At 43.1% G+C, this 26,468-nt stretch overlaps 1 protein-coding gene across 1 annotated transcript in view; it reads right to left on the reverse strand.

The window, feature by feature from the left end:
- Positions 1 to 2,358: 2,358 nt before the first annotated feature.
- The window catches only part of PPM1H (protein phosphatase, Mg2+/Mn2+ dependent 1H), a 139,216-nt gene continuing 115,106 nt past the window's right edge, over positions 2,359 to 26,468 (reverse strand). Inside the window, exons 7-10 of the mRNA XM_048065338.2 lie at positions 21,362 to 21,425; positions 19,582 to 19,689; positions 13,510 to 13,661; positions 2,359 to 7,439 (exon numbers count right to left, since the gene is read on the reverse strand). Of these exons, the coding sequence (XP_047921295.1) occupies positions 7,292 to 7,439; positions 13,510 to 13,661; positions 19,582 to 19,689; positions 21,362 to 21,425 (472 nt within the window). The 3' untranslated portion in view covers positions 2,359 to 7,291. The remainder of the gene's footprint in view (positions 7,440 to 13,509; positions 13,662 to 19,581; positions 19,690 to 21,361; positions 21,426 to 26,468) is intronic.

The raw sequence follows: 26,468 nt of genomic DNA on the forward strand, positions 1-26,468 counted from the left end.
AAATTGTTTCCCTTTCCGCTGGGCTTCCCTTCGGCTAGCAGTGGTTTCTGCGTTGCCGGTGAGCATCAGCTGCCACGGGAGATGAGAGGTGGGGAGAGGTGAAGAGCCAAAGGCTCAGTGGTTCTTCCAAAACAATGGCTACCTGCTCCAAAATATTTTAAATTAAAGAGGAGCATGGTAAGGAGAAAGAAGGAAGGAAAAATAACACCCACAGCATAAATGAACCCTATGCTGGGGTAGAGCCTGCAGGGAAATGTCTTGACTTACCATAGAAAAGAAAAAATAAATAAATAAAAAAAGACATACACACACAGAAACACACAGAGTGGTAAATCCAGGGATGAGTGTTGGGTTTAGGGGCGATACCAGATCATTACAGTCAGTTGTAGAGCTGTCTTTACAGAACACCATGAAGGATTGCCTTCTATTGCTTGAGGGAATAACTGCTCAGGAGTAAAGGTCAGGGACATTTTGACTCTTTAGAGACTGAGATATTATGCAGTAATACGCCCAAGAAAAACAATGCAGTTCTAATCTTAGGTGGCCTAAAATTCATGAGGGTTCAGAGATCTCATCAGTCTATGCATCTAAATAATCAGTCTTAAATTAGCTGCAGGAAAGATCTAATTATTTTTTCTACTGCAGCTTCCTCCCTCTCCCCTTAGTATTTTGTGGCAGAGTGCTGAAGAATATTCCTGCAGCTTCAAATTCATGATTAATTATTCTTAAATTATTAAACAGGAGTCTCTGAATCATCCTTTCTCTACCTGTAGACACATTTTGTCTACCTTGATCGTATGCCTTTTATTAGCCTTGTCCTCTAAGCGCAATATTTCCTCAAGTCACTGTATCTACCTAAAAAGTTATGCCATCCTCTGTTTTGCAAAGTGGAAGAACCTACTTTAAAAAATAAATAAATAAATCCTTCATCTTTCCTTCTAACAAGAACAGGATGTGCAGTAACTTCGGTTTACATAAGCATTCCTGGAAAGCACGAGTGTGACTCTGGAATCAATAAAAGCTGCAGTGTAAGAGTATAAAAAAGTAAACTTTTTGTGAAGGTATGTTGCTGTATAGGGGTACATTAAGAAGACAAAACTTCAGGCCTCTGTTTTACAGTAACTGCACAAAATACAATAAATTACTGGGCTTGTTCCCTTCTATAGCTTTAGGTAACAATGTACATTCAGTATAAGAATATGAAAGTATTATTGCACTTACTGCATATAGGGATTATAGAAACTGATGTCCACATCTGAAGACTTGTATCTGTTACCTAAAAATGAAAATAATGAGCCTTACTTGAGCTACAGTCTGACACAATTTAGGGTCTAAGAGACGCAAAAGCAATAGCACGATGCAGAGCATGCTCCTTTAGGCGCCCTTGGCGTGGGACAGCACCCTGTCACTGCACACTACCGACACTGATTTATTCAGCTTGCACTAGTGAGGCCAGCAAAGCTACTCCAAAGTGTATTTGGACTGTAATTTTAAACCTGACTCAGTGGTCTGAGTGCAGTAGTAAATGGTAGGACTTAGAGGAGAGTAAGAAGAACCAGGCTGAAAACAACAAATCCTTCATCCTTGCTCTGTTACGCTCAGTTAACACACCGGGCACATGCAGCATTTTAAAAACTGGGGTAGCACTGGTGACACAGAACAAATGTGTTCACTGCTCTTAAAATAATAATGGGGAGAAGTAGTAGTGCTACAAGGCAACATCTGAAGAGGCAAACAGCAAACAGCACGCCCAGATCTCATCCCTGTGCTACATAAGGACATTGCCCATGGCTGTGCTGGTACAGTGCAAAGAGGCAGGTGTTACCTCCCACCTCTTCTGTACCTTCAGCTACAGCTTTGGTTGCTGAATTACCATGACGACTTGCTTCGATGGAATCAATGAATCGGCTTCGGTTTCACTCTAATAAAAACTTTGGAATGGAATTTGAGATGGTGATTCCTGAGAAACTGGGGAGGAAAAACATATCCCAACTGCACTGTCATTTCAGAACTTGCACCCAATTTTTCATACCACAGACAGCGGAGAGCTGAGCACTCTGCATAGCTCTTCATTGAGTCAAACACAGCAGCTGGCAACCCGAGCAATGAATCATAACCTAAAAGCAGCGTGCAGCTCACAGGGCTCTCCTACAGCTGAACTCCTCTGGATCACCCCATACGCTGAGGCACCTCTCAGGGATCTACTTCGTTAGATCTGGTGTGAGAACTCTCATCAAGGACTTGGCCTTTCCCTGGTAAAACACTGTGTGCTGCTTGACTGTACTGCGCAATTAATACACAAGGAGACTCAGGTACTCTTCAGGACAGTCAGAATAATAATGGTTATAGATATAGATGTATATATATAATTTAAAATTTTATTTAAAATTTTGCGCATACACTTCTTCAGCATCCTCCTCTTTTTTTTTTTCATTGCACTGAAAAGTTTCAAAAAACACAAAATATATCCCTTTACTAAACATTTTTTTTTGTTCTTAGGTTACAAAAAGATTAACATTTCACAGTCACAAAGCATAAGTACATTGGTCCAAAACATCTTCCTCCAGCAGGTCCTCCATTCTTCAGGACATATAAAACCTAGAGAGTTTTACAGGTCTCAAAATAAGATGACTTGTCCAATGAAGGGAAGAAAACAGTGACGGCTATTAAAAAAAAAATCCCAAACAAAAATAAGATACCTATGAAAGAACATCACCAGCAACAGTTAAAAAATAAAAAGAAAAAATAACAATAATAAAAAAATGAGACTGGAGGTGGACAAGGGCATCCTCCTTCAAGTACGTCACAGGTAGAAATACAGCAGCACAGTTACAGCATTGTTTGGTCACGCTCTATGACAGCCACATCACTAAGTCTGCATCTAAGACATGTGGAGGAAAACTATTTACACACCGAGAATGTCAGGGAGGAACAACAGTTCTGCAGAGTTTGCAGCTCCTGTTTGATACAAGCGTTGAAATTATTTGCACATAAGATAAAAAAAAAAAAAAAAGGCAGCAAAATGCTGATGCAGGAAGAAACACAGAAGATTGGCTTGGAGTGTGTAGTGTTCTTTAAAACCTAGTAAAAGCTCAAAGCCAAAACATCAAGTGCAGTTCTTAGTTCTTCAAAAATATCTTGGAGACACAGAGTCTACCGCATCTCATAGACCTCACCTGTCGTATTTTAATATGGAATCAACTTCAACATGAAAAAGCACGGCTAATGGCAGGCCATGACCGCTTTCCTTTAGCTTGTTAGACCTGTTGCTCTTCAGAAGTCCTTTTATTAAAAACATTTTCTCTCTCCAGCATGAGGCCATTGAAAATTAGCCCACTTGGACAACAAACTTCTGTGTTCATACGGGAAGCATCACTGCATTAATTTTACAAAAGACAGTTGCATGCGTCACTTAAGGTGTAAATGAAATTCTGAACTGCTGTCTTCATCTAATTAAGTAAGGGTGAGTTCAGGCTGTAGTGTGAGAGAAAACCTCTGAAATGTCTGCCCTACATTCTGCAACAGCATTCACAGGGGAATGGTAGAAGCTTCTTGGGTCTGGGTTTCTAGAAATTGGACTGGACCAGGCACCAGAAGGCAATGTTAGATGGCGTTGTCTGCTATTCTGAGCTATGTGGCATACTATTTCCTTCCCTTGCTGGCGTCCAAGGAATGAAAACTTGCCTAGCTTTCTGAGCAGTGCCAACGCACTGGCCAGGATACAGCACTGTGCAACGGCAGCGCTAATACAGATGTAACTCAGGGCTGAGGCTCCTTGCTGCTCACGCTTAAACAATTTTGGATACTAAGAGAACTTCAATAGCCAGAAAAAACACCAACAAAAACATAGTGCTGACGGCATCAGGCAGTGACTAAGATGATGTGCCAAGGACCTAAGATTTGGACTTGGTGCCTAACTTGCTCCAGTTCGAGATGAGCTCCTGATTTCAGAGATTCCCTGAGCAGCAGAGCAGCTACAAGTCTGAACGTGGCCGTATCCATCCTGTGTCTAACTGAAAAATGGCATTGTGCATTGTGGACCACAGCAACCCTTCCTCCCTGCCGTCAGTGATTTCTAATGCTGTGACTCCCCAGTAATGCACTCTGTGATGAAGTAGGGAATGCGCTTAGTTATACCAGCTTCACACAAACCTCCCCAACAAATGGCTCCTGCTTCCTAGTCGTGCCATGCTTTGGCGTGTAGATGTATTCATACCATGCTGTGAAGCAGAGCACAGAGCACAGTGCAGGCATGTAGGAAGCTCCTAATGAAGGCGAGTAGAAGTGAGAGCCCAGGTGCTAAAGCGGCGTATCAGAGATGAACCAGCGACACTCAGGGTAGGCAAGCCTGTAAATGTGTAACGGGGACTTTGTAAAGAAGCAAAACAAAAAAACATCACAGCATAGTTTCAGTCACATACATCTGAGTAGAAAGCTTTTTATTACTCTTGAAAATTTTCAGAATTGATGCTAATTGATGTTAATTGTTGATCCTGTGCTTCTGCCCTTTCCAGGAGAAGAGCTCATAGCTAACACAACTTGACCCAGGTAGGCACAGCAGCTGCAGAGAAGCAGGCTGACTGATGGCAATGCCTCAGGTGAACAGCAAAACTGGAGGCTGATGCACAAAGCCATACTAGTGCCTGCGAGATTTTGCTCTGAAAACTGATCCCTGAATTTGCTCCCACCGAGTCATGCACTCTGCTGCCCCATCTCTCTAGGGGTACATTTAAAAACACCACTGAAAGAGAAGATGCATTTTCCATTGCCTTGAAATTTCACTTTTAAATTTTGGCTGATGCTATCCCGGAAATTAATTTCTACCACATTGTACTCAGTGGTTTTATAATGACTGGTGTGAATGCTGACACCATGTTACTGAATAATGAAGACTAACACATGGGTACCAAAATATTTGACTCTGGCTTGTAGCTGGTAAGAGCAAGCATCAGCTTCTTTGCTGTTCACGTGACTTCGGAGGAATTGCCATTAGTTTCTTCATTAAAGAGGATCTTTATTGCTAAAGGACTACACAACTGCATTTGCAAAGAGACAACAGGAGTTACACTGAGCATGAAAAGCATGTTTACAAGTTTATTAGGCCAAAAAAAAAAAAAAAGACTGCAAGAGAAGATCTCTTGCTTGAACTTCAAAACATATGTGGGGCCATGTGAAAAATACTCTAGACTCCAAACCTGCCGATCTCTTTTCACCCATTTGCTCATACAAAAAGATGTAAAGGGGAAAAAATAAAAAGGAATAGATAGTGTGATAACACATAATCAGATACACGGTTGATTTATACTGAAGCTCTAGAACATAAAACCTCAGTGTTCTGCACAGCTTTATCATATGCAGGCACTGGGGCATGCATGGAAGTTTCCAGGCTAAAATCATGCAGTTTGCTGCATGTGTGAGCCATCACACACTCCGCATCGGCTCAGCTCATCTCTGAAACTCCTACTGGGTCTAGAGACTTAGAGAAGGGCATTTGAAATTCTCTGAGAATGTTGCACACGTACTTTTGGATGCAATCAAATAAAGCATCTGGGCAGCTATACCAAACAGCACTGTTCTTTGTTTACATAGCACGTTATAAATTATAAAACTGGCAAGCTCTAAGCTACTCCTGTTCAGGAGAAAGTCTGCACACCTCAGGGAGCACAAAGGACACAGCATCCTCCTCTTAGAGCTGGCAGTTTCTCCTTTAGAAAGGATATAACATTTGTGAGATGCCCACTCAGTACTCTGCAATTATGTCAGCTCCCTGTCTTTTGGCTATTCAAGAAGTAGCTTTTATGTACAAGCCAGATTAGCAGCTCCAAAAGAACGTGGTCTGGGAGCAATTTAGGTTGAATCTGGCTCCCCAGCTGACACATCTGCCTATATATGAGAACCTTCATTTTTTTTTTTTTTTTTAATTGCAGCCAATGAAGTGAAGAGCTGTCTGTCTGAAGAGCAGGCAGCTAGGTTAAGCTGCAGATTTGCTCAGTTGTTACTCCCTTGGACTTGCTTTTACTCCAATAACGTACTCAGGTTTTCTTTATTTAAATCAATTCAGTACTGCTAAGAAAAAAGCTGATGAAGCTAGTGAAGGGTGAAGGGCTGGTAACTATCACAGTGATCTTTTGATCCTCAACTACAGTCCTCAACAACTGAGAGGACAGAAAGTTATAAGCTGACACTTTCTGATCGCCAAGTCAAGCAGGAAGCAGGAATATGCTGAATAGTAAGTGAGGCAGGAAGAAGTGAAATCATTCTTAAACAGATCACTATCTGTGTACCCAAACTGATAACCAGAACAATATCGTCACTTCAAGTAGAAAGCCAGCCGAAAATATACTCAGGAGCCCAAATAAATTTACCGAATCCCAGCTGATGCAAAAGCTGTGTGTTCAGGGATCCTTTCAACAGGATAAGGCAGACAGACCCATTCAATGAATGAAAATCTCTGATCCCAAAGAAACCACGACCTCCAGGTAAACATCACATAAAGCTGAGTTTGCTTGCTCTGTATAAGCATGGTATACACACAATAGGGAATCTCGACAAATAATTCCTCGTATCAGAACAAATCTTGCAGTACAAGACTGTGACCTATTTCTCCTGGACAATTTTGCAGCTGGCTGTTTTAGCTGCAGTAAACAGGTATAGTCACACTCAAAACGATTTCAGTTTTCCTACTAAAATACAGGAGTATAGTCTACTGAAGAAGAGACGAGAGGAAAAATGGGGATTCAAAGGATTACACAAGTTTGCAGTTGTCCATAGGTAAGTCATGAAAGCAACTTTTTGGAAGAAGAAAACTTTTGAGTCTCATATATATATATATCTATAAAAGTACTTTTAAATGAGATGTAACCCAAGTCACTACTCTGAATATCTGGGGTTAGACTTCAGGAGTCTCCATGGCTTCTGATACCCACCTCTACTTTCAGAACTGAAATGGCTCTTCCAAGCTACATAGTAAACTGAAAAAAATTAACTCATATTTCATGTCTTCACCTGGAGGGATGACAGAATCCATAATATGCTAGCAGCATTTAAATCCCATTCCCGTTAAGCACCAAAACCTTTTCTATAGGGGAGTTGTAATCTTAAGGGTTATCTTTAATCATATACAGTATATGTGCAGAGCCCTGCCTTTCGGGCAGAAAAATACCCCTCCAGCATTAGCTTTGAACAGATTACATCAGTTGGAGATGTCCCGGTCAGATCACCAAAAACACATCGTCTCTTAGAGGCCCTTCCTGAAAAGATCCCCTTTCCGCAACCGCTCCCGATGCTACTCTCACGACTGCTTGTTCCCGTGTATTAAAGGAATGACGTAGACAGAGATGTCGTCTCCAGAGCCCAGCCTGTCGTTGGAGATTCGCCAGCCCCGGTCCTTCAGCACTCCCCTGGCTCGCATCACCAGGTCCTGCGCCGCCAGCGTGTACCTGTGGAGAAGGCAGAACACAGCCAGGGAGGGCGAGCGTTATGGCCCAGCTTGGTGAAGAAAGCCTGGAGACTTACATTTGTCAGGTACAAGGACAAGTTACTCAGAAGCAGAGAAATGGTAAGCACAACATCCCCACAAAGCAATTGTTCATAATTCAGTAGCAGTTTTTGTCTCAGAAGGTATTTCACAGGCAATGATCAATCAAAAAGCGACCGGTCATTTTAAGTGCCCAAATTCACAAGTTTTCAGAAAATATTAAAAAAAAAAATGCTTTAACAAGTTAAGTTTCTAGGAGTAGTCCAAAAAATTGAGGACACAAGTAACTCCACTTGTTTACTGAGACCTACACTTGGGGACTGAAACACCTGGAGATAAATATGGGTTTACTCATTCCATAGACAAACTGTAATAAAGAATGTGATTTGAAAACAAGCAATATTTAAAAATAAAATCCGAATTGCCCTTTAAACCAAGTAGATAAGCTATTTTCCTTGACTATAAGAATGATTTTTGAATTTCTTTTATAGTGAAACCGGAAAAAGAAACTTAATACAGCCAGATTCACAGAGTCCACAGTCCATTCACATTTATGAGTTCAATGAAAACTGTGTGAATGTGAGTTGTCAAGTGCTTAATTTAGTGAAATATTGACAGTTTCATGTTCCTTCAAAACTCCCAGACTGTGCTGGGCTGAATGGCATTGTATTTATGGGAGTTATTTTCTGTCCTTAGAAAATACCAGATGCTGCTTGGAGGCTGAAGGGTATCAGAGCACAAGAAGTGGTGCAGAGATAGTGCTCTGCCCTGTGCCAGACAGAATGGAGAACCGGTTGTTTACAACTGGATTATTTCTAAAATGAGTCCTTATTCAACAAACCTGAGCCCAATGCAATATTGATCAGATATGTCATCCCATATCGTCTTACCTGCTGTTACTAGATCAACACATCTGTGTGCTAATTTAGAAGTTTCCTCCGAAAGAAATCTCATTATGGATGAACAAGTACTCCAATCAATCCTCAATCCAACACCTGCCTGAGATGTTTTGAATTTAGTTGGGTGGAGCCAAGCTTCTCTATGATTTGCTGATTAAAAATTAATTGAACAGTTAAGAGACTCAAAAAAAAAAAAAAGGAACAAAAAAGACACACATTCAATATTGTGTCTGCCTGTATTTTATTTAAATCTTAAGTATCAGCCTGTGATGTGATGAGGGGCTCTCTGTAAAGCCAAACTCACAGACAATCAGAAGCAGAGCGCATCTGCGTAATTTGAAGAAAGCAGGAAGGATGAGAAGGGTTGGCATTTCAAGACTCCCTTTCCTAGGGAGGATCCTTGTCCAGAAGTGATCTGCCCAGATCTCATCTGAGGCATAGGAAAGAACAGCGCCTCCATTGATCATAAGCAGTGGACAAAAAAGGGGTTTATTAATTGAGTATCCAAGGAGTGTTCTAACGCCAGGTAATTTCACCAAAGAATGAATTATTAAATGTAAATGCTATCAAAAGAGACATTATTCACCCTCTTGGGATAACAGAAGAGAAATACCCAATTTATTACGTCCTGTTTCTACAATTTTGGTTCCTTAAGCTCAAACAACTCCTTTGAATCAGGAATAGATTTACTTGCTCTACTAGAAAGTTACTTTTACTGCAAATAAACCAATGTTTCACAACACAAAAGGTTCGATGTTAAATCCAAATAATGCTCTGCGAAGCAATGCACTACCTGCTCCTAGTGGTACTGAGGGAGTGGTAACATTTCCAGGTCTCTCTAGTTTTGACACAAAATTTACTTTTAGCCATAAGAGGAGGGCCCAAGGGTCATTTTGCACCAGTCAAGTCACGAACTCTAACACACACGCTTGCACAGACGCTGTCTGCATGTTCCAAGATCTGTCTGCACCAAAGACCTCAAGGTGTAACAGCAGGAGGTGACAAGAAGCACTGATTGTACTGTCCTAATAACGACATGAAATTTTGTTTTCCAAGGGGAAAGAAACAAACATACATTACTTGCATTCCTCAGTTCCCAAATCCCCAAATCAGATGCAGGGCTAAGAACAAAAGGACTCCACGTGGCAGGCAAGAAACTGAAATATTTATTCACAGCATGTCTGATGCTAAGAGAGTTTTGGCTAAGAACATCTTTTTCAAGGGTTTCTCAGCTATTGTCAAAATTTAAGAGAAGCAAACCCATCATTCTGGGAGAAAACTTTGCCTTCCTTCTTTTTCTAATTAACTAGGGCTCCCCACATCTAAAGAGTACAAAGGAATAAGTACTGCTCTTTATTGTGTAAAGATGTGCTGCTTAATGTTTGGAGAGGGTAAGATAAAAAATAAAAAAGTCTTTACGAAGCCAGAAATCCTCCTGTACAGACTGTGAAATACACAAGAAAACCAGCACGTTGAAGTGGAGGAGAAGGAAAAGGTGAAGGCAGCAGCGAGGTAACGTATTCCTCTCCCAGCACAGAGCTGAATTGAGTGATGCTGTTCAGCTTGGCACTAGAGGAGATGGGGCGAGTTTCTGGTACCTGGAGATGAATAGCAGCAGCAGTCCATTATTGAATGCTTTATTCTCCAGCGCTCTGAACTTGGGATTCAGCTGTCAAGACAGCATTAGAGAACTGCTGAAGTAGTTTTAAAGTATCTACTTCCTCCTAATGAACAGCCTCGCTGGAATACAACTTCTGTGTTTTAAGAATAAATATATATATATTTTCTCCGGCTCAAGCTTTCAGTATTGATCAGTGAAAGTACTGCAGGGGAAACGGTGGCAGTGGGGGCAACAAGCTGTTGTCTGAGCAGCTTCTTATCCGCTCACACACAGCAGAGGTGGAGCAACTCCCCAGCACCCTCATAAATCTCCACATGGGGTGAGAGAGAGGAAGGACAAGAGGGAGGATGAGAAATAAAAGATTCCCAAGGTCAGTGTGTAAGTGTAAGTGCAGCCGAAGGAAATGGTCAAGATTCATGCTTCTCTTCATCTTCATACTTTCTCAGACAGATGATGTATGAAAAAGCAGCAGTGTGTTGCTACCACCTGTTCTTCGCTCAGGGTCGCCTTCATGCTCTTGTGGGCCACAGTACCCGTAAGAAATGAGCTGGCTAAGAAATCCAGCTCAAGCCTGGCTCCTTCGCTCCATCGCAGCATTGCCCAGCCCTCGCGGAGAAGCTGCTCTCTGATCAAGTCTGTTCTCGTCACCCGCTGCCCAGATCCCCTGAGGCTGTGTCTGCATGGCTGGGTGAAGACTTCACTCCCTGTGCACTTGGAGATGCCCAGGCACATGTTACGTTTGACAGGATTCAGAAATGTTTTTCTGTGGGTAACAAACACTCAGAGCTCTGACAGTAAATACCAACAGGAGAGAGTCCCAAGAGCTTTCCGGAGAGCTATGAGCTCTTATCCATCAGGCTGTAAAATGACTTCTAATTCAAACGGGAGGGATATTGTTCCCTAAAAGAGCTAATTACATAATAGATAAGTACTGTGCAGCTCTAAAATCTTCCTATTTTTATTTTCCCCTTTCTCTTTGTTAAATATGCTGCTGTCAGGGAATAAGTAGGCTACTGGGTCAGATGGATCCAGGGTCCAGGGGCTGCTCCAAATGGTGGGCTCTTCAGAAGACCATGGCATTACCAAGCCCAGGGGGCAAGCCCCTTACATTCTGACAAGTTTTCTGCATCCCTAGAGATTTTACATTTCCAGCTGATCACCTCACCACAGACTGTTACTGCACCCATCACAGAACTTGACATTTTGTGGGATAACATCTCCTTTAAACATAACACTGATAATGCTGCAAACATGATTTTCCTGTCTCTGAGTAGGGAGAGGAATGAACACAACTCCATCGTCTGAGCTGCTATGCTATTGTAAATTCATTAGTTATACCTCATTTGGACCACTGAAGTAATTACATAAAACCTCTCACACAGTACTTTAAACCCTTTAAATATTCTTTATAACCAAGCAGCAAGAGCAATTCCACAAAGGTAATTTTCATAAATATCATTGTAAACTATATGAGGGACTGTTCTAATTACCTTTTGCAAGCTAGCGTGAGAAATGTCTTGCTACCACTATTTGTAAGCCTCTAAATGACCTGGCACAAAGTTACTTAAAAGAACAAATTAATTTTTGATTCAGATGTCCATTCATAGACCAATAGGTCAAACACTAATAAATGTGTTTGTTCTAACTCGTAATACAGCAGGCCCAATTCTGGAGTGTGTCGTACTCACACTGGTACAAATGAGACTAATCCCCCACAATTATTGGGGCTAAACCAGCATAAATAAATCTAAATCAAATAAAGAAAATATTATTTTTTCTTCACTAAGACTTCTATGAGTATTCTATAATGGATGAGAAATTACACACCTTGAAGGTCAAGCAGATTGAACAAGGAATTCCCATTCCTACTGCAACAGAAGTGTTGGCTATCTCCAGTGCTGGAAACACCAGAAGGAACAAGACCGACACAGTGCACCCAGACTGTGTTCACAGCTAACAGGCCCAGCCAGGACTGTAGGAAGAGTCAACCTTTCCCAATTACCAAAAGACAATGGAGGCAGAGTAGGGCACAGGTACTGCATTATACTAGCTGTGTTTGCAACAGGAGACTCAGGGGTGCAGAATTCAGAGCAAAAGCTCCCTACCATCTCTGAACAGCGCTAGGGAAAAATGGGAAGGCAATTGGGTTGGTCTCCTCCTACCTCCACTGAACAGCTGATCTGCACAGCACAGTGCCAGGTGCCCTGGAAGTGCTCCTCACTAACCATGCCTGATCTCCTCCCAGAGGGAGGGCAGAGGAACTTTCATGGCTTGCTGAAGTAGAGATGGGCCTGTGATTTGGAGTGGCTGCCACCTTAAAACCCAAGTGGCTGTCAGGGTGTCCGTACCCACTGCGTCCTCCCGTTTGATGATGGAGAACAGGGCTCACCCCGTGAAGATGACCACTCAGTAATAACAGAAACATAAAGCATTTTGAGACTGGTTTTCCCCATACCCTCAAGAGCCGCCACATCTAAACAAGCGAAACTCGAGCTCTCACACAGTCCTGCATGTTCTCACTTGGCTGCTGAGATATCCCACTGCTTATGTCCCAAACTCCACTTTCCACGGGTACAGCTGAGGGTGCTTTAAGGGCTCTTTTCACCCATACTCATCCCAGGGAGAGGGTAGAAGACAGCAATGGCTAGCCAGGCCTAAAATCAGGAGCAACAGGCGCCTCCCTTTCAGAACAATCTCTGGAGGAGGATGAAGCTATTTCCACTTTCATCATCCTCCCTTTTAGGAGCGAGAGACTTCTGATCTCTGGCTTGATGTTTTAATTCACAGTGACACTGAACTCGGCAGCAGACAGACACTCCAGGCACACACTGCTCCAGTTAGTTTGGGAAGTTTTTTGCTTGCTTGATGGTGTATTTTAAAGGGAGAAACTGACCAAGAGGAGATAAAGGCAGGAAAATGAAGAGGATTACATGGGCTACAATTATGAAATTAAACAGAATCCAGCTACATGAAATAGAATAAAACTCTGCGCTTAATTTGTCACCACAGCTGTCCAGCAGCTGGCAGGCACTGGGCATCCCCCACCAGAGGTGGGTTTAAAGGCCACAGCATGACTAGGAATGAGTGGCACCCACACCACGCAGTATTTATCCATAAGTATAGAGTGTAAGAGAGATACCGATAAGGTCCTAGCAAGAAACAATTCCTTAGTGTTAAAAGACTGTCCAGAGCAGAGTTAAGTGTGACTGCTGGAGACAGAGACCTGTTGTCATGTTCTTCTAAGACCTCAGCCTCCTTCAGTTTCCATATGATCTATTATAGCACACAAGATGGATCCTGTGCCAAGATACCATGATCCCACAACTTTCCTTTGAAGGTAGGCAATTCTGAGTTATAACTGGAAAAAAACAAACCCAAATCACATTTGCTGTAGGGACTCCATCCAATGTATAAAAAGGTGCATATCTGCTGCATATTATCTACATCATATGTTCTACACAAAAAGCACTCTTAATTCCAGAGACACTAGAAAGTCAGGGATGAGCACAAACCTGTGAGGATCATCAGGGTCACAGTTTGGTAGGAAGTTAGTGACAGCTTCTGCCACTTCTTCGTTTAACAGAACATCCCAGAGTCCATCAGTAGCTAGGATCAGAACATCATCCGGACCATGCTCATACTGCAGGAGGTCGTAGACTCTCACCTAAAACACACAAAAAACATCATGAGAGACATCCCACAAGTGTTGACCCAGCCGGATGGACCCAAGTGTTCCTGAGCGAGGCTGCTCAAAGCAAGCCTCTGATCAAAGCAAAGCCTCCCCCAGCCCAGCTGCCTGGTCTGCATGCGAAGCTCTTCCCTATCGCTGGCAGGGCTAGTCAAATGGAAGCTGAATAATTCATTTGATGAATTTTTGATATTTTCTAATAAAATATTCACAAATAATTGTTTTCACTATTTGTCCAGACCCATTTAACTCTGCCAAATAAATTGCGTACGTTGTGCATAGCAGAAGGTATCTCATTCACCTTTCCAGGCCTGAGGCAGGCGCTGCGCTTCTGAATGATGCCCGGGCAAGGGAGCAGTCCCACAAAATGGAGAGAAACTATTTATCTGCTCGGCTGTGTGCATCTCTACGGCGTTCAGCGGGTAGAGGCTCACTTGAGACTTGCACAGAAGTGAACCCCCAAGCTTATCTGTGTTAGGCTGTTTAGTTAAAATGCCGGCTGGCTTCAGCACCACAGCCAGGGTGATGGCTGCTACCAGCACTGCCTCACGGCCCATACCGAGACCCCCAGCCCTCTCCTCTGGGGCCTCACTGGGGCCGGGGAAAGCCAGGAGCGGGGCAGAAGCCTCAGAAGGGGCTGGGAGGCCACCAGCTGAGCCCAAATATGAGCAAAGGTCATCATGAGCATTTTAAAACGAGCCTTTTGGTGGCTGTACCTCTCCTTCCAGCACACGCTGTATTCCAGCTGACAAAGCACCTGCTCTTGCGATTCCCAGGCTCCGGCAGGGAGCCCTTACAAAGCCCTCCCAGAGCACTTCAATTACCACAGCAACAAGCCCCATCTGAAAGAAGTGTGGCAACCCCAGCACGGCAGACAGGAGGAAACGATGATCTGAAGTTTGGAAGCAGCACACCTTGTCACACATCCTGCTCCAGCCTTGGGCTTCACCGACAGCAGCAAATTGGTCGGACAAGCACTTGGCATAGCCAGAAGACATGGAGCTGTTTTATTCTCCCCCCTGGTGCACTCTCCCCTTAGGAGCCATGGAGCAGGAAATGCACATAAAATGCCTGGACCTTTTAATGTAATTATGATTTTATGGGACTGCAAGCAGCTCTGGAGAAACAATCATCTAGACCTCACTGCTGATCCTTACTTGTTTGCCTTTCACTCAAAAGCACAAAAAGGTCATTTGTAAAATGTAACCTTCATTTCATTATCTAAGGTAACAGCTGAAAAAGGACTTTGGAGAGGATTAAAGTCAAGGCAAGATACTCTCTTCATTAGAGCATATCTCCTTATTCAGATTGAGTGGGAATACTATTATAGAAAAGATCCTTATATGCAGCACAGCTCTCTTTTCAAGCCCCCTGCACAAAAGGCAGCAGTTGTCATCTCCCAGAATTTAGTTAACCTTTAACAGCCCAGAGTTTACTGGGCTTCAGGGGATAAACTGGGCAATGCAGCAACCAACAAGCGTACCACACATTCTGGTCAAGTCTCCTAGGTATAAGCAAGTATCTCAGATAGCATCGTGGCTAAAGCTCAGGGATCCACTGAGCAGCAAGCACCTCGTACAAATAACCAAGCTTCTAACATCACAATCTTGTACATTGTTGACAAAAACGAGCTGTTTTAGAGTTGTCCAGTCTATCATAGGTTCAGGTTATGCTTACAGACTGCTTGGACCAAGTGCAGAAACGAGCCAGCTTCCACCTTTCACAGAGCCCTGCCACCAGCTCCCCTGAGCCTCCCAGCCCCTTCTACTGCCCTGGCAAACTTTCGCCCTCTGTAACATCTCTGGAGCAACAGGACACCCCTTGAAGGCTTCCAGTTAGGTCACCATACTTCTACCATCCACTGATGTCCTATTTGACGTGGAGCAGCAGAACTGGAGACCTGTGAAGTGGTTCAATCTGACTTCAACAATCAGCAAATGCGAAAAGCCAACTACAAGGAAGCAGCACCAACACCCGTGACAGTGAGAGTTGGGTTACACCACATTTTCTCTCGACTGGTACTTACAGATCTCTGCTGAAATTCAGCAGTGGACACTCGCCACCAAACCCACAGTCACACACCTTTCTGAATATGCATTGCGCAGTTCGTCACACAGTGCCTTTTTTCATTACAGGTATTTCTTTCTAATGTTGCTCGCCTACTCGCAATTAGAAGTGCTGAGTAAAATGCTTTGGGCAAGCAACAAATAGGCAGGTGGGCCAGTTTTATATTTACATTTCAAACAACCTACCCACCGGACAAAACCTGTGTTTGGCTCATGCAAAGGACCACACCAGCACTGCGAAGGCGCTGAGACTTGCCAGCCAGTTCTGTTTGTACGAGGCAGCCAACACGAGTCCCTGTGGCGTGAAAACTGTTCAGACAAAGTGGCACAAGAGCCTACAGCCTTCTGAGGTGCTCCCAAGCAGCCTGCCTGGGGGAATTCAAGCCACACAACAGTCTGCATTCAGTTGCCTGCACTATTGATCAACTCAGTCTCTTCAATAAATTAAACCCTTTCTTAATTGTATTGTCCCTTTTTATGTGCAGTGTTATCCAGTGCGGCTCCACTGGCAAACGACGAGATCTTTCAATACCACCCTCCAAGTAATTTATATGTAAATAATAAAAAGCGGGTCCCAACATTGCTCCCTGCAGCACTCACCAATTAATCTCCTTTTAGCTTTTTACTGCCACCCTTTGTTTCCTGCCCTTTAGCCAATTTCCAGTAGACTGTGCCAACTTTCCACTTAGTCTATAGCTTCATATCTTTTATATTAATAACCTGTGATGCAGAACAGTTTCTCAAATGTTTTTTTCAGAAATCAAAGTGCTCAGGCAAGATCATCTACGGCATTTTTATTTTTTTAATTCTCTGGTAGACATAACCCTGAAGGACTTCAAGCTACTAAAGCGTGATGTTTGCTTCCTTAAACCACCTTGACTCCCTTTGATCAAAGATTACTTCTGTAAGTACTTGCCTCACTTGTTCCTTTAAACACTGTAATTCCCCAAGATTTCTCCAGAAGGCAGATGTGAATCTAAAACGGCTTCCTTTGACATATTTGTGAAGTCATCACAAAGATTTTATTAACGTGTTTGGATGGGGAAGAATTCTCCTTGGTTACCTTCTTACCATTTGCTCTGAGTGGTGGCGTTGGGTTCACCAGTGGCAAGGGCCAGGTGCTGTTGTCGGAGCCACACTGCGTCCACCGAACGGCTGAGCTGCTGCTTGAAAAATTTCAGGATGAAATTCTGCTTTTCCGCTGCAACAAGAAGGCTCTTGCTGAGATTTAAAAAGCAGAATTTCCTGCTGAAAGCTTTCAAATGAGCTGTTCCATTATGAAAAATAAATATTTAATTCCATGCCAGAGAGCCTCAGCCATAGCTTGCCTGCTTTGTGCTACTCCAGTTCATTATAAAAGGCTCAATTCTCTAGAGCTCACCAACCTGCAGAAGTCCTCCAAATCTGGTCTCGTAACAGCTGAGCCACTGAATCCTGATTACATTTGTCAGTCTTGGCTACATGACTTCTCCTCCCATAGCCTGGCGCTCTATCAAAATGTAAATTCATACCACCCCCAAATTACTTCTATGCCTGTTTCTGGATATAGTCACACGGACGCTTACCTTGCCTTCAGATAAATTTTGGTGGACACGCCATAACAGAGTTTTGTCACCCTGGCAGTAAATACACTGAAAACTCACCACCTTGCCCCCAGATTTGGAAAGGACTCTGTAATTACAGCATGGAAACAGAAGCCAGACTTGGATTCTCCCCATGTCACGACTCACTGTGAGGCTTCACTTCCTGTGCCTCCCCTTTTCCAGGTCTGGAAACCAGACAACGTGCCTCCCTACCTCTACAAAGACAATTCCAAATCCAATGCTGCACGAAGGCCAAATGTGACTGCTGCCTGAGGCCACTGCACTTCCAAGCGCTAGGCTGCCCAGATGGCAGCATAAAGAGGTTGTTTCTTAATGCTGGTTTCTGTGCAAGGTGTCCACATATGGGCAGAACAAGTCAGAGAATGTGAGGAAATAAAGCACTGGAGCCCTCTCTGGGAAGAGAAGGAAAAGATGGTTAAGAGAAGAGGTGTAATGGAAAGCAAGTTGGAACATATTTTACTTCCTAATAAAATTCAGGTTATGTTGTGTTTTTTTCCTGCTTTCCCACATCTCTAAATTGAGGTGGCAGGTGCTCTGTCTTTCCTCCTGCTGCCCTAGTACATTTCTACTGAATTTAACTGAGAAGGGAATATGGAAACAAAGCTAATTTTGCTTCCCTTTAACAAAGTAGTTAAGAGATCCTGAAACGTGGATAGCATAGGAACTGAATGACATATTCCAGAATTTGAACATGCGCTCGCACACACGCACTACACACAAATCAGAAAAGCCCATGAGAAGCTTCGGTTTATCCACACAGACAAATACAGCAGCAGCAGCAATCAGCAGAGATGGTACTGCTGAGATACTGCGCTGCAGCTATTACATTCCCCAGAAATGCTGTGTCTCAGCAAGCCAGAAAGAAAAAATAAATAGGTAGAACTGCATCATTGCACTGGCACTAAGCAAAACCATCAGAGTGATGAGGGCAGAGCTGCTGCCTGCCTGGCTGAGAAGTACAGCAGCAGGTCCCCAGTGGTGGGCACCACACACTCAAAAGGGGGAGAGGGAAGGGACTGGATTGACATCAAGGAAAAGCGAAGAAGGGGCTGTCTCTGGATCGCCTCTTTTTCCTCAGGGCCAGAATCTCTCAGTGCTTCATTTTTAAATACTCAAAGATGTTCTAAGCAAGGTCAATGTAATACTTTTGTTCCTTTCTAGCAGTGTTATGCCATTTGTGTATTTTCATTCTCTCACGCTGCTGTATCAAGCAATAAGTTCAAGGTCAGATACTGGGTATGGTTAAAACAATGGAAAGGCAGCTCACAGTGGACGGCTCTCAGCATTTGGGCCATGGCAGCAAAACCTCCTCTTTTTGTGCTCTCATAGGATGGTTTGCCCTTGCTTAATATTTTATTGAAAATGTGTCATCTGTTCCCTGATGTAGGAACATGAATAAAGTTCCAGAGAACAAAGTGAGGTTTGAATGTTTCTTGTTAATAACCAAACACATTCAAACCCATTTAAAAGCCTTTGTATCCCTCACTGCAAGGTCTATGGTGGTCAAACACTAGAATTGTTTGTGTCGAGGCAAGTCAAAACAATGGAGGCATTTAAAACTGGTTTCCAGACAGGTGAGTAGCAGGTTCACTACCCCTAGTATAGTAAATATTGCCTAATCTCTTTTTTATGCCATCATTTGGGAATGCACATTGCCATTTCTGACACTATTTTGGGTTTGCACAGAACCGCCATAAAAAATTAAGTACTGGATGTGAAGGGGCAGCCAGATGGAAGCATAAAGCACTCTTCCAACACACTCTTGGCGTTTTCCTACTTAGCAGTTGGATCTGGTATCCTCTGCCTAAAGCAGGATGCCATGCTACCATGGAAGACATCCAATGCTCCCTTCTGCAGAACACTGGTTTGTCTCAGCTTCTGTGAAGGCTGCATGATCCAGGCCTCAGAGCACATGAAGATGGGGAGAGATGAGTGTCTGCCACACAGAATGTCACACTAAGGACAAGAAGGTGAGAAGACATCAGTGCTCTGCCTGGGATGTGGAGCAACCAGAGGCAGGCACACAACTGGAGCAGGAATTGTTAACATTCATACTCCAAGGGAGTTACTAACTTTGGGTATCACCCCGCGAGCACCTTTAGGAAGTGCAGTGTGTTACCGAGATTGGCCACAAGAATGGAGTCAGATTTCGGAAGAACAAATAAGCACAGTAAGTATATTTGTTTCTCTCCCACAAATCAGATAGTCAGAGCTTGGCTGTTTTACCTCAGGAGATGAGGACAGGAAAGGTTTGATGTAGATATTGGAGTCATGCACCTTCAGGTCGTGGTCTCCCAGTCCTCGTGTCACCCCAATTGTTGCCATAACCCGAGCCTGGAAATAAAGAAACGGGATCAAAACTTGTTACGTGCATTGTGTCGACATGGAAAGAGATAACATTCCTACTCCACAACTGTCACAGCTAGGGATGAACTCCCCTTTTTCTCCCAGAGGCTTGAGATCTAACATAGCTAATCAATGTAAGAACTTTTCACACATCATTTCCATTTCTCATTTTGTATTTGTGCACATGCCAGTCTAAGTATGCCCATCTTAGACTGTGACCATCTGTAAGGGACTGGGACTATGGAAACCTAACTCAGCTGCCTCACTGTCCCATGGTAATCAATGAGAGCGCTCCTTCAGCAAATTACACTGTTAATATGAAGTAAACAGGTTTTATAAAAGGAATAAGGAGCCTAATTAATCACTTAAGAAACCTGTGGCCTCTTCCTTTTGACATATTGCCACATATTTTCTTCATCAAGGCAAATTGCCAAAGGCCACCTCAAACTGCTGAGTACACAGAGTGCCAGTGCCCACTGAGCTCTCTGTGGAGAGCTGGTCCAAATCAGGTCTGCTCTTACCTCACATCTAATGCTTCCTTCGCTAAGCATCCTCCTTTGAGACAGGAGCTGTTTCCCAAGAGGTGATGGGCTCTTCTTCATTAAAGCTTCTCCAGAGCCTGACCAGGCAGCCTGCCCCATGGGCACCCTAACTCCCTGCACATCACCCCCCCAAAACACTACCTTTGCTGCAGCAGCTTCTGAACAGGAGAGCTCACAGCATCAGTAACAATGCAAGGCTGACTCAAAATTATTCTGCCTCCCTAACCCCTGGCTCCATAAGGCAAAAAGAGAGACAATTAAAAAGATGTGCATGAAACATTTTGCAAATAATTATAAACCTAACCAAATTCAGAGATAAGCTGCAAGTCCGAACCTTTAAAACTTGGGGTAATTCTGAAGAGCGTGTATTTTTGCACTGAGATAAGAACCTAATGCAGCAGGGGAGCACTATTTAGAAACACGGCGAGCATACGAATATCGGCAAACTGACACCACTGCGTCCTTGTATTGATCTTATTGCTGCATCCAGCTAAGCTTGCTGGGATCAGCACTAATGATCTCACTGTTCTTAATCAGGGAATTGGAAACAAAGTTCACCCAAATGGAAGGGTGCGCTTCTTACTTTCAAGAAAAACTATCAGCAATCACATCAGAAAAATTCAACAGTGAGTTCACGTACACTAGCTGAAGAAAACATGTTTAAGGGCTGTTTACTTCCTAAATCCCGCCTTGATCCCTCCCCTTCCTAAATTAGGGTTTTTGCATCTCAGAGCATTGTAAAATATTTTTAAACATCCTCCTGCTTCATTTCTGGCAAACATGACTTATTTTGCTATCTTCATCCATCCTAGTTATATTTTACAATCAAAACAGAAACATTTAAAGTCATCTATTGAAGACAGTCTCATTGCAGCCTAGTTACTTGCAATGAAACAAAACCAAAATGAAACTGAACAACAAATGACTTCTCTCCTCTCTTCCCTCCACCCCAGACATGAGACTGATTTATAACAGAACCAAGATATTCTTTCAAGCTGTCAAAACAATAAAATAAAGAGATACTGAGTGGAAAACAGTGGACTGCCACAGGCTAAATCAAGTGGTAAACAGCAGAGAATTTGTTCTTCCTTTGGTCTGAGGAAAGCACGCGTGCCCACCTTCTTGCCTTCTCCATATATTAGGGGAAACTTCAAGTCGTCTTCCTCAATGGTTTTGTATGCCCTGTGGGGGGGGGACAAACAACGTTTATAAGGCTTGCACTCAATTAGTGACCCACTGCCCTGAAACAAGCAGATGTGATTATTTAATTATTATTATTATTATTTTTAAAATCATTATTTTTCCTAGGGACTCTGCCTTTGATCCGAGATGTACATTTCTTTTTCCATGGAAAGATTTGTCCTGAAGATTTAGTCCATTTCACCACAAAAAAAAGTGACCATGAAGTATGTAACGTGCCAACCTGCTCCTACTGCCTACAAGGAAAAAGAGGTGGACTGGAATAGCATCCTCATCAGGTAACATATTGTGGGTTATGGCAGTAGCTATACCATAACACAGTGCCATTAAAGAAAAAGGAACAAAACGAAAAGCCAAGAAACCAACCAAAGCCCCGATTCACACCGTTAATGTGAAATGGTGAGCAACAACTGAGTGTGTATGTGGTCGAAGTGTGAAACAGCTCTCTGGTCCTGTTCTCACCTTTCAGGACTGCTTAAACTAAAGGCAAGCTTCACATGTTGAAGACTTTTAGAAGGCTATTTAGTGCTCATTTGACCTTGACTGCAACATTCAAGGTTGTCAGAAATTTTACATTTCGCAGCAGTTTTCCAATGGCTGTGAGACAAGAGAAGTAAATGTTCATGCTCTGATTCTGTTCGCTTCATGCCTGCGTACTCTACCTTTTACACATCCAGCTGTTGACACTGATGAGGTGAGAAGGTGAGCAATTTTGCAAGTGAGAAATAAAATCAGAAAAATAGATGGCTGTCACTCTCACAGCCACAGAGCCCTGTGGCTTGTGTAACATAACCTGTGGTCCCTCTTTGGTCAGAGTACCTCACCCCATAGCTTTGCCAGAAGGACATGCTTCCCTTCATGCCACAAAATTGTTCCTCCCCATGCTTTCCCTGGGTGTTGTCCTCCCTTTTGTTCTACCCCTGCCCCCAGTCCTCGGGGTGATACCAAAATCATTGTCTGAGAGCACGGGTCAGCACTTTTTGCTGACGTGGAAGGGACAAGCAGGAGAAGGGAAGGGACAGCAGCAGGTCTCTGCCAGCCCCTGCTGTGTGGCTCTTGAGCTGGGCTGCTTGCTTGAGCTCAAGGGAGTTGCATTCGATTTAAGCAATGGGACACAAACCAGCAGGAAATTAAAAAGCAAAGGTGAAATCCTAGATTGTAATTTACCTGCCCCCTGCCTCACCAAAATACGGCACAGACCTGGGATCAGTAAATGGTGCTGGATTACACAGCTATGCATGCTGCAGCATCTAGGCAAACCTCTTAAAAAGAAAGTAGAGTAGACCCACTTGAGACCCCCCTTTCATTTCTTAGTAACCATAGGTAGGGTCCATATTAGGGCTTCGGGGTAGGGGGAGAAAGGAGAAAAAGAAACCAAAATCCAAAGACGAAACAGTAGTGGAGGACTCCACTCCCATGCTATAAAACATCACTACATGGGAAATCCCTAAGTGGAACCAGGTAAGGTTTGCAAAACACAGTGGGTGCTTCACGGGAGACCAGAGAGTCAAGAATATCTGGGGTACGTGGGCCAAGGGATGCTATGGAGAAGGCACTTAAATGGCTTCTGTACTGCGGGAAGGGAAACTACAGCTCTTAAACCAAAGGCCACAAATCACTACACATAGCGAGCATGGTAAAACTTTACTGACATTTAAAACTCGGATTGGCATTTTCTTGGGAAGGATGAGTCAGTCAGTCATGGGCTTTGCTCCTGTTCCTCTTCTTACATCCAACAGGCAATAGATAAAGTCTACGCCTCCCTCACCAATTGGGATGTCCTGGTTTGAACAAGGAGGATAATTTTACCATCGCTCTATTTACTCCCTGACTGGTCGCGAACACACCCCAAAGCTTCCAGTTAGAACCACAGCTCTGGAAGCCCTGGCAAAACCTCCCCGAGGAGGAGTCTGAATTCTTCTCATTCCTTTCCACAGAGGCAGTTGTGCTCCGACACCAAGAAAAACGGTGTCAGCTGAGTCTGTGTTGGTCATCGGAGTCAAATGACTAATCCAAACCATAAGCCCAAGAAGACAATTCCTATTGGATTTTTAAACTGCTGCAGATATTTGTTATAAAAAGCAAATACGACTAAGTTGATGTGACTTAACTATTTACAACCCCCTTTCTAAAGGAAAAAACAAACCCATTCTTTACCCACAGATTATATTATCTGCATGATAACTAAAAATACTGAAGACTGAAGCCCCCACTTCACATTGTAAGTAGCCAAAACAGGGACCAGCTTTTCATCCCACTCTCCCCCCCTCCTCATTTTCCTTTGTAGCACCTCACACCAACTGTGCTTTAGGAAGAAGGGTAAAAAAGAAGGGAGGATGGAAGGGAAAAAAGCATCAGTTGTTCCTGCGTCCTTTGAAAGAATGGTCCCCACGGTTAAGTCCAGCATCTTTTATGGACCCACCAAAAAGACAATCATCTTCCACTGTGACACAACGGTGCAGGGATGTTGGTAGAGGCCATGCTGCAAGGGCTGAAGCTAACTTGTTTCATCAACAGATTAGGAAGGGCATCTGGCTGGCCTATGACCTCCTGAAGCTATGTGACCCAGTCAGAGATGACCAGAGGGCCACAGTGATTTGTTTCATGGTTTCTCACAAGCAAATCATCTCCTGGGCTCAGAATGTGGGTGTCAAGACTCATCTCAAATGCACTTTTTTTCCTATTGATATTGCTATTGCCTGAAAAATTATAAGCCCTTGAAAAACAATGCTTAGAACTGCAACCACAGCAGTGGAGCTGGCTTGGATACACTGAAAAGCAACGTAAGACACTTGAGAGAAGTACCTAAGCCCTGCACTACTAGCGAAACAGAATTAATAATATATGAGCCTGTGGTTTCCTGCAAAAGAATGATGAAGGACAGCTTTTCAGCTAGCAGCTCTGCAACTGCGCCGGGGCGAAGGAAGGAAGGAAGCTATGAAGTTCCCGGTGATTTATGCCGTGTGAAACCTCCTGTACTTTGTACATGTGTTTATTTCACACAGGCTACAACCTTCTGGACTATTTCACTTGACTTTATGTAGTAAAGTTGCATTTATACCTTCCTGTGCTCTTTAGAGAGAGAGTATGCTGTATATAAAGATGTAATATGGCAATAGGTATATCAAACACAGACATATGGAGAACCTGAGGGGGTTGTTTGGCTTTTTTAATGCCAACACAGCCTTATTCAGACATCCCTGTAACTCAGCCTATCTCGCTATTTTAACAAACATAAAGGCAGGGTTGCGGTCCTCTGAGCTCCCCATCCTCCCCATCGCCATCCCAGAAGGATTCCACAGACAGCAGGGCATGAGAAGACAGGTTATAAGGTTATAAGGACACGGCCATACTACTGCTTGCTGCTCTCAACGAGCCTAAATCCTGTCAGTGCTTCTGCCACGTAAACCTCTACTTCTCCAAATGGAAAAACACAGGGGGTGGAGAAGGGGGAGTAGAAAAGGCAAGCTTGTGCCCAGCTAAATCTAGCTGCATTTTTTTCAGTTAACTTTGTTTCTTCTTTTCGTTTCAAAAGAATTATGAAATGCTACTGCTGTCCAAAAATACTGAACTAGGGCTTGACATACGTACCACCCACAAAGTTACATTTGGACTCAGGATCAACATTTTGGAAAACCAGGCCAAATCGCACCAGGAGCCAAAAGAGATGTCAGAATGAAAGAACTAGGACTGACATGATGTTACTCGTATGCAAACTGGAATCTGCTCTAAATACATGGCGAAAAATCACCAGAAGCTGATAAATGCCCAATACGATCTATGAAATAAATTTCCTACAATACCTGCAGTTGTTAGCAGTGCTTTAGACACTTGTTAAATAAGAGATTGTTAAAATTACCTGAATATTGCTGGGTCAGAACTTAAAAAACTAGTCAGCTCCCAAACACAAATTTCAGAGCCAAAATCCTAGATAATTTCTTACATATGTTAAGCATTCTCCTGACATATAATTTGTTCTTAAAATTGGTCTTCTGAAAGCAGACACAAATTCATGTAAGAGTAGAAGTTGTCAGTGACAGAAAAAATAAAAAATCTACATTGTGTTCTCTTTTACAGCAAACTGTGCAAGTCTACTGTTCATTGAAGGTATTGCATTGGCATCCCCAGGCACAACAGATGGTAGCAAAAACACAATCTATGCTGACCTGGAAGGCTCAGTTCTGCAAACAACAGGAGAATCCAGACTCCATGCCCACTGTGTGCTCTGCTTTTCCACAACACTTGGCTTTTGAATGTTTGCTCGTTTTTACATCTCTGCTAGTGACACTTGATAGTAAACTGAGGAACAGCAAAAAGAATTGCCATCAAAAAGGCTTTAGCTTGAAGCATAAAGCAAAACCCACTTGTGGCAAGCACAAAGAAAAAGCACTACACCATCAGAAATGTCTTAGTTTATATTGAACACAAGGATGAAGATTCTCCTTTGAGACATGTTTGTGGATGCAGTGTATTTCTAGTACTACTTTGCTATTACACTGTAAAAAAAAAAAAAAAAGACAAAACCAAACCAAACACAAAACAACAAGCACAACAAAACCCCTCCAGCAAACCAACCAGCCTCCCATCATCCTGACCTGTGTTACTCAAGCTCGACCTTTCTTGGTCATACCAATAGAAAACTAGATTTTTATCCTTAAGCAACATAAAATTTGAAAGAAACAGTTCCCAGTTCCCCCTCCCCTCCCAGTCCTCCCAAGCAATCAGTGGACTGGAGGTATTTTTGAATAACAGAGCTCAAATCACCAACCCAGAGGAACCAGTTTTCCTTACTGTCTATTGAACTACAGGTATCAAACCAATGTAAGTAAGTGCTTACTACCAAATTTTCCAAAAGGAGAAATGATATGTAGCACAGGTTAGGCAAAGAGCCACTGAAAATCTTGCAATTTATGTCTCAATCCAACCATAATTTTTTTTAAATGTCCTTACATGTGTGCTTTGCGGAGTCAGGCTCTCTAAATCCAGAGAGCGCTGTCTGATACTAAGTACCCTCTAGATATGTTA

This window comes from Anser cygnoides, chromosome 1, assembly GCF_040182565.1.
Source record: "Anser cygnoides isolate HZ-2024a breed goose chromosome 1, Taihu_goose_T2T_genome, whole genome shotgun sequence".
Taxonomy (NCBI): domain Eukaryota; kingdom Metazoa; phylum Chordata; class Aves; order Anseriformes; family Anatidae; genus Anser; species Anser cygnoides.